The 9,067-nt window shown below is 40.5% G+C and overlaps 1 protein-coding gene across 1 annotated transcript; it reads left to right on the forward strand.

Annotated features, from left to right (window-relative positions):
* The first annotated feature begins 527 nt into the window (after positions 1-527).
* Positions 528-7,628, forward strand: casp3a (caspase 3, apoptosis-related cysteine peptidase a). The gene is made up of 6 exons (XM_061770552.1): positions 528-763; positions 934-1,058; positions 3,487-3,615; positions 5,048-5,223; positions 6,385-6,496; positions 7,264-7,628. The coding sequence occupies exons 1-6, from the start codon at positions 702-704 to the stop codon at positions 7,491-7,493; spliced, it is 834 nt and encodes a 277-aa protein (XP_061626536.1). The 5' UTR covers positions 528-701; the 3' UTR covers positions 7,494-7,628.
* The last annotated feature ends 1,439 nt before the right edge of the window (positions 7,629-9,067 follow it).

Below are 9,067 nucleotides of genomic sequence, written 5' to 3' on the forward strand. Positions count from 1 at the left end.
ACGGCAAGCTATTTGCTTTAAAACGAGTTCTACCGGCCTTACGTCAGTCTTTTGTTTGTTAACTTGGCGTTGCTTGCCGGTACAGAGGGGTTATTAAGACTGCCACTTATGTTCTAGGAAGGGCACGCCCCAGGTTCGAGGTAGAACACGCCCTGCTGCAACATGATTGGATCCTGCATCGCGGGAAGGGCAGGCAATGCTAAAATAACGAGATGACCGTTCCAAATTTCTATTGACATTTGTACAAACTAAAAATAAGAAAGTTTGTTATGGTTTGGTTTAGGGCTATGTTGGTTTTATCTTGGGCTACGATGTGTTAGGGTTAGTGGGATTAATAAAAAATAATAAAGTTTGTTATTGTTTGGTTTCGGGCTACGTTGGTCTTATCTTGGGCTACTATGGGTTAGTGGGATTCATATAAACGCCACCACACTGGTCACATCTTTTGTTTCAGTCAACAGTAGGGCGTGTCCTATCGGCAAACAGCAGCCAATCATATTGCAGACTGTCCTGCAGCCAATGATATTGGAGCAGGGCGTGCCCTGCCTAGTACACGAGTGGGATTCCTAATCGCTCACAAACTGCCTCTGTGTCTGGTCTACCACCCGCTTTACCGTCGCGTATAGCCTTCCATTTAATTGTGTGCGATAGTGTGATAAGTCAAGAGTGGAGTCAGTGGGATCATTGAACGTGTAGTGAGTATGTCGGCTAACGGGCCCGCTGGAGTTGACTGCACGGACGCGAGAAGAGGCGACGGGCAACGGTGAGTTGAAATATCCAGTCAGCTAGCCAACGCTCACTGTTGTCACCGAGGGTAAAGCAGAACAAACATACACGCTTGTATCTTAGTCGTATAGTTTACTGTTATTGGTTTTTTTTTTTGTAATTATTATTATTGTTGATTGATTTGTAAATGTGTGTGCTTTGTACCAGTTCCGATAGTTCCATGGACGTGGAAGCCCGGCAGGCTCAGTCACACAGCTACAGATACAGCCTCCAGTTCCCCTCCATAGGACAGTGTATCATCATCAACAACAAGAACTTTGACAGGAGTACAGGTTTCTAACAAACTATCTATATATCGATCTATCCATCGATCTATCATGTGCAAAACTCAAGGCCCGGGGGCCAGATCTGGCCCGCCGCATGATTTTATGTGGCCCACGAAGGCAAATCAGTTATCAACTTCCATGATTCTTGTTCAAATCTGTACCAAAATTTCAAATTGTCATACATCATGGAGGATAAAGTTGAGATATCACAAGCATTTTTGTGTTACCAAACTTGAACAATCGGTGAAAAACCCATGACACCTATTTCTAGTTAATAGATTTCGTGTGTAATAATATGGTGAGGCGAGTAAAGATTGTTATAGTTTCATCACCTTGTTTTTAGACAGTTTCAAGCTGTTTTTTTCTTGAAATAAGTAAATAAAGTTTGCCAGGGGAGTAAGTTATTATTTTTTTTTTTTACATACACCAGTGGCATTTTTTCTTATGTTGTTATTTTTTTCGTCATTCATCTAATTTGAATTAGTTTGGACTAGAAATAAAATATTCTTGGTAAGATTTTAGAGTTTTTGCAGACCGTACTCTTAAAAAAAAAATAAAAATAAAAATATTAATATAAAATATAACAAGTGAACTTAAAATGCTATATTTAAATGGTGATTTCATTTCAAAGTTACCTGGCCCTGTGTGAAAAAGCAATGGCCCCCTCAACCTACTAACTGGGTGTGCCATCCTCAGAAATCAAGCATTTTCTCGAACTGGCAATGAGTCTTTCACATCTGTGGAGATTTATTTTGGCCCACACTTCTTTGCAGAATTGTTTGAATTCAGCTAAAATGGAGGGGTTTCAAGCATGAACGGCCTTTTTAAGGTCATGCCACTGCATTTCAATCGGATTCAAGTCTGGACTTTGACTAGGCCACTCCAAACCCTTCATTTTTAAAAATTGTTTTAAGCCATTCAGAAGTTGAATTGCTGGTGTGTTTTGGATTTTCATCCTGCTGCAGAATCCGAGTGCCCTTCAACTTGAGGTCACAAACAAATGCCTGAACATTCTCCTTCAGGATTTTCTGTTAAAAATCAGAATTCATTGTTCCATCAATCACAGCAAGTTGTCCAGATCCTGAAGGAGCAAAGCAGCCCAAGACCATCACACTACCACCATCATGTGTAACTGTTGCTATGGTGTTCTTTTTTAGATGTAACGAGACACACACACTTTCCAAAAAGCTCAATTTCATCTCGTCAGTCCATATAATATTCTTTCACAAGTATTGGTGTCATGAACACTGACCTTAACTGAGGCAAGGGAGGCCTGCAGTTCTTTAGAAGTTGTCCTGAGTTCCTTTGTGGCCTCCGGGATGAGTCATTGCTGTTCTCTTGGGGTGATCTTTGTCGGTCAGCCGCTCCTGGGAAGGCTCACCACTGTTCCATGTTTTCTCCATGTGAGGATAATGGCTCTCCCTATGGTTCACTGGAATCCTAAAGCCTTAGAAATGGCTTCTGCTTTTCCAGACAGTAAGATGTCAATTACTTTATTTCTTGGCTGCTCTGGAATGTTTTGTCTCGTGTCATTTTTGTGGCAGCTTTTTAAAATCTTTTGTCCGACGGGATTTTGTCGGAACAGATTCTGTTTAAGTGATTTCTTGATTGAACAGGTCTGTAGGTAATCAGGCTTGGGTGACCCTAACCCTAACGGCACCAAAACATATATGCTAATTGTTAGCCTGTATGCCTATGGAGTTTCCCATTGTATGTAAGCATTAAGCAAGTGGAGGCTTTGTGGTTTCTTTAAATAGACAAGGTGTAATTTCCTTTGTTTGCGGTTTAGTGTGACACAAGCCTATTTTTTTTTTTTATAGAATAATTACTAAATATATCTGCCATAGTGCTACTTGTTGTGAAGTCAGCTAAGCCACTTGCCACCATAGAGTGTACATATCTCAAATTTTGCACTCAAAAGTCAAGGTCAAAAATTGGCCAATCGACGACTCGTAAGTTGCGGCGTTCTCATCGCACGGCGCCGCTTTATTTCTTTTCATTGGTGAAATTTAGAAGTACAAAGCAATATCAGGGTCAGACTGAAAATAACAAAAATACTGTTAATATTGTTATGGGGAGGAAGTGGTTGTTTCGAGTATATCAGAGAATATTCACATGCATAGAGGAGCCGCTTGGTGAGAGAGATTTTGTTTGGTCTTAAAAGAAACCAAGAGATTTGTTTCATATTACAAGAAACGAAAAATGTAGCTTTCAAAGTGAAAATTGCAATTTGAAGAGCCTCCGCTGACTCTTATCACTCTTGGCAGTTGTCCGTTAGGCAATAACCATAACCGCAAGTTGCTTCGCGTGACAGGCATCATCACATGGAACCACGTTTATTTTTAAGTTCCTCTTCCGCTTTTGGACTTTGAACAAGTGAGCATTAGTATGTTTTTTTTGTTGTCATCCAAATGTTGGTGTTTTGTTGTTGCAGGCATGAATCAACGCAACGGCACCGACGTTGATGCGGCAAACGCCATGAACGTGTTCGCCAAGTTGGGTTACAAGTGCAAAGTTTACAATGACCAGACAGTGGTGCAGTTGAAACAGGTTCTAACTGCAGGTGAGTGCGCAAAGCCACACCAACGCTCCTCATCCCCGAACACAATACAAACACTCGTGTTATGCAACATCAGGTACACATGAACGAAGCGCTGTCACAAAGGAAATCATGTCACTTAAAATCATCTCTTAGTTGGGGGGGGTCAATCTTTTTATTTGAAGAAAAATAAGATTTTTTTTGTATTAAGATAGCAGAACCTTAACCTTGTTACCTTGACATTACATTATGTAAAAAACATTTCATCAAGAATCTTATTTGTAAAACAGAACATAATCCGCATCGGTAAGGAACACATGTATTAATTTTAAATAAGCACAGTTTATCACAGTTGCTTTTCACAGAGGATAAAGAATATATTTCTGTGAATATTGTTATTGTCTCTCTGGATGTGTTGCTGCACTGTTTGGGTTCAAATATTCGTTGTTGGACGTGTTATAACACTGCAACATCCAGGATATTAATTAGCCCATCTGTGGCGTTTTGTATTAAGATGGCAGAATTTTTTTAAGGCAGTTATGTGGTTGTTTCAAATGCACAACATTGTTTTCTGAAAATAAAACAACAATTGGAACAGTGGGTGACTGATGAGCACATCTGCCTCACAGTTCTGAAGACGCCGGTTCAAGTCCGGCCTTGCCTGTGTGGCGTTTGCATGTTCTCGCCGTGCCTGCATGGATTCTCTCCGGGTACTCGGGCTTCCTCCCACCTCCCAAAAAGATACATGGTAGGTTAATTGAAGACTCTAAATTGCCCGTAGGTGTGAAGGAGAGTGCAAATGGTTGTTTGTTAATGTGTCCTGCGATTGACTGGCAACCAGTTCAGGGTGTACCCCGCCTCTCGCCCAAAGCTAGCTGGTATAGGCTCTAACACACCCCGACACACACCCTCGTGAGGATAAGTGGTACGGAAAATGGATGGATGGATGAGGAAAAAAAAAAAAAATTCCCCCAAAATGTAATCAAGAGGCCACTTCAAGTTTTGCCATGTGGCCCGTCGGCCGCCAGTTGCCCATCGCTGATCGAGGTGTCCTGCAGGGAAAGAAACAAACTGGGATGAGCAGGAAAAAAGTTTTGTGCAATAGTGCTCTAAGTCCAAACAAGCGTCAAATCTTTCAATATTTCATGAAAGATGATAAACAACACTCACTAATACAAATATGCCGATGCACTGTCACTCAAGCTTCAAGCACTGCATCTCTTAATCTCTCACTTTCTGGGATGTTTGAAGTCTGCTTTCATGGGTGTGGCCATCTTGGAAACGGGAGTTGGCCTCGTGTTGCACTGCTCAGTCGGGAAAAGGGTCGTGTCCAAATCGGAACTAAACCTTGATTTAAACCGGTATCCATCTGAAAGATGCAGAAACACAAATTGGAGTTAGCCCACTCTCGTTCTCAGTGACTCATTGAAATTGTATCTCTGTAACCTTTCCCCAGTTTCCAAGGAGGACCACGGTGGCTGTGCGTCGTTGGCGTGCGTGTTGCTGAGTCACGGCGACGAAGGCGTCTTCTTCGGCACCGATGGCTCCATCGAGCTCAAACGCCTCACCTCGCTTTTCCGCGGGGATCGCTGCAAAACTTTGGTGGGCAAGCCCAAACTCTTCTTCATACAGGTACTGGCACTAAATGAAAATAAAGTTGCCCTCTGAAGATTTCTGACACACACATAAACGGTGAAGGAACAGGAAGGACGTGTTTGCAAAGCGATACTGTCACCTTGTAGCGCTTTGTAGGTATTGCTTGAGGATTTCCTCTTCTGCGGTGAGCAGCACACTTTTTGCTCAATTCATGTTAAGAGGAATCATTTTATTTTCGTAGTATTCGTAGTAAAAGAAAAAAAAAAAGTTTGATACTTTTGAAATTTTCCGAGAAAGAAAATGACAACAAAAATGGAAAAAACAACAACAATAATGATAACACTATAAAACGTTATATTTTCCAAGATTGTATTTTTTAGTCTTACAAGAAAAATTCAAAAGTTGTCATAATGTGGGAAAATCTTTTTAATTTGTAAGAATAAAGATAATTTTCAGATGCTTTGTCTCTGACCTTCTTGGAAAATTTAGAATATACTTTTTTAAAAATAAATACTCTATGTAATTCTACAAGGATTTGTCTTATATCATCACACTTTGTTTTTTTTTATTTTAGTTTTTTATTCGCGATCAGTCATAAGAATGTAGTGTATTGTGAGAACGTTACAATTTTCCGAGCAATTTTTTTAATATTGCAAGAAAGAAATTTTTTTAAAATGAGAGAAATTGTAATGCTATAAGGAATAATTGTAATACAAAAAATATTGATATATTTTCTGACATTTTTAAAGCTACGAAAAAACGTTTTGTTTTGTTGTTTTACGTTTTCTTATTGGAGAATAAAACTGAAAATGTTCATAGTTTTTTGTATAATATTGCAAGAAGAAAAAAGAATTACGATAACGTAGTATTATGCTGCCGTCTGGTGGCCAAGACGGGCACACCAAAAGGCACAGCACACTGACATGGTTTGCAGCATTAAATTATGATGCACAAACAATTTAATTCTTTACATTCTATTGAATTATGTTATTACTGCTGTCCTAAAATATAATATCATACAGTACTATTTTTTTCCTTATTAAAAAACACAATTTTTGGTTGAACAGATTAATGGCATTTCCATTTATTTCAATGGTCGCGGAATGAAGTAACTCGTAGCTAAAGGCACCACTGTAGTTCCGTTTCCTGTCCCGTGGCCATTGTCCCATTTTTGCGTCCCTCTTGTCGATGACGAAGGCGTGCAGAGGCACCGAGCTGGACGCCGGCATCGAAACTGACAGCGTCGACGATGGCGCCGCCAGGATCCCCGTCGAGGCGGACTTCCTCTACGCCTACTCCACTGCGCCAGGTCTCCTCATCTCGCACACATTGCATGAACTTTATATTAATAAAAAAAAACAACAACAATAAAAGTAATCATTTTGATAATATCACGAGAAAAGAATGTTTAGTGAGAACATTATGACAACATAACAGAAGCATTTTTTTAATATTGCGAGAAAAAATGGACAATTTTAACATTGCTAGAAAAATTGGGACGTGACTCGATATTACTACGTCGTTACGTCTCCCACCTTGCTGACTGTGTCATAGGCAGACGTTACGAGATTTTTGAAACCATTCATTCCGTTTCCCACCGCATTTGCTCATTGTGAAAGGTCTGCACGGCAGCGCGCAAGGACGACGGCGCCCCGGTGCGGCCAATGCCGACCGTGCCCACATTTGGAAGCGCTGACCGCCGAGTAGACCGCAACTCAGCAATATTTCTATGTCATTGTTGCAAAAGAAAGCCCTGGCTTTGCTTATTTTGAGGAGGAGGAGGAGGAGGAGGTGACGCATCAGCAAAAAAAAAAAAAAAAGTGAACACAGCTCTTAAATAGATTTTTTTTGCGCACGGAATGCCCCGCGTTCCCGCCCCCTCAGCACATTTTTTTTATTTTCACTTCTCATAAAAGTCATAATTTTCCCAGCCTTTTTTAATAATCCAAGAAAAAAACTATCCATTTTACAAAATGTGAATAAAGGTTTTAAGGTTACGAGCAATAATCGCGATGATGTGACAAAATGTCGCCTTTTCCATCTACTTTGCAACTATTTGTTTATTCCTCCCTGCAGGTTACTACTCCTGGAGGAACACCATGACGGGCTCGTGGTTCGTCCAATCGCTGTGCGAGATGCTGAGGGCACACGGCCACTCGCTGGAGCTGCAGCACATCCTGACCCGCGTCAACCACAAGGTAGCGCTGGAGTTCGAGTCTGCGTCGACCGCGCCGGGCTTCGACGCCAAGAAGCAGATCCCGTGCATCGTGTCCATGCTGACCAAGGAGATGTACTTTGTACCCTGACCTACCACAACTTCCTTTTCAATTATTTCCAGTTTACGGGCATTGTTGTTAATATTGCATTTCTATTGGCATTATTCTGAATATTATTTATATTTGTGTGAAGCATTTTGTGATAAATGCTCACTTCATTGGCAAGTTTGTGGTATGTTTTGCTGTTTACACAATTCAAGGAGGAATGAAGCCACTAGTGTACACCTGAGACAAAAGTAGGTATAAACTGTACAAAAAAAAAAAAAAATCATTTTGGATTCGATTTACACCGCATCCTTCTTTCCTGATGTCCTACCGTTCTTCCTTCGCTTCCTTCCTTCCTTTCTTGCATCGCTTCCTTGTGGCGTCTTTCCTACCTTCCTTTCTTCCTTCAATTCATCTGTCCCTTCATTCCTGCTTTCCTTGCTATCTTCCATCCATCCTTCCATCCTTGTATAGCACCCTCTACTTTCCTAGCTTCCATTCTTTCTTCAAATCTTCTCTCCTTCTTTCTTTCCTTCCTTCAATCGCTCTTCCTACCTTTCATTTTCCCTCCTCCCATCCTTGCATAACATCCTTCCATCCTCCTTTACTGGCTTCCATTCTTCGTTCGAGTCTCCCTTCTTTCCCTCTGTTCCTTTCGCTGTACCTTCCTTATTTCCTTCATTCCTTACGCTGACACTTCCTCCTTTTTCCTTGCTTGCTATCCATGCGTCCTTCAATTCATGCCTCCCTCCTTTTCCCACCTTCATTCTTCCAACCTCTCTTCCTCATTCCTCCCCACCATCCGTCCTCCCCTCCTTCCTTCGTTCCATCCTTCCTGCCTTGCACATCCTTGTTTCCTGCCTTCCATCCTTCCTTCAATTCTCCCTCCCTCTGTTCTGTCGTTCTTTCCTTCTTACATCCTTCCTTTCATACCATCCTTGGTACCTTCCTTCATGTCCTCTTTTCTTCCTTTCATATATATCCTTGTTTCTGTATACATTGCTTTCTCCCTCTCTTTCTTCCTTAAATAAGTTTCAATTTAAAAAGACTCTCCCTACTTCTGTCCCACTGTGTGTATTTGGCCCACCACAGCATTTGATATGCAATTCTAAAAACAAAACTGAAAAGGCTCAAACATATTTAACCCACTGGGAAAAAAAAGTCCTTTAAATTGTCTTAATAAGAACATCTACATCAGTTGCACACGTTTCAAATGTGTTAAACTGACGTACATTATTTGATTTTTTAATTTTTTTTAGTATAGCCTTTGAGGGACTAAAAAAAAACCTGAAATGGTCACCGATAGGAAAATGGCTGCCCACTCCTCAGCTAATGATGCCAACATTTTCATAAAATGTCTTTAGAAAAAAAAAGAAACGACTGATAATAAGGCAATCCAAGGTGTCATTTATATTCTCACGCACAATCAGCTTTGTTGTGACTGATAATAAGGGAATCTAAAGTCTCATTTATATTCTCATGCACTGATTGTGAAAAGAAAATCTTTTGTGAAAAGATTATTCATGTAGAATTTGTCTAAACAAATCCTACATGAATAATCTTTTCACAAAAGGTCCTTCAATTTTTTTCACGCAAATATTTCAATTGAATTTTTTCAT

Source organism: Phyllopteryx taeniolatus, chromosome 4 (assembly GCF_024500385.1).
Source record: "Phyllopteryx taeniolatus isolate TA_2022b chromosome 4, UOR_Ptae_1.2, whole genome shotgun sequence".
In the NCBI taxonomy this organism is placed as follows: domain Eukaryota; kingdom Metazoa; phylum Chordata; class Actinopteri; order Syngnathiformes; family Syngnathidae; genus Phyllopteryx; species Phyllopteryx taeniolatus.

Bases quoted from the DNA above. Each gene is read 5' to 3' on its own strand.
- casp3a (XM_061770552.1), top strand. From the start codon at position 702: ATGTCGGCTAACGGGCCCGCTGGAGTTGACTGCACGGACGCGAGAAGA. The intron at 1,059-3,486 runs GTTTCTAACAAA...TTGTTGTTGCAG, and splicing joins GAACTTTGACAGGAGTACAG to GCATGAATCAACGCAACGGC. The intron at 6,497-7,263 runs GTCTCCTCATCT...TCCTCCCTGCAG, and splicing joins CGCCTACTCCACTGCGCCAG to GTTACTACTCCTGGAGGAAC.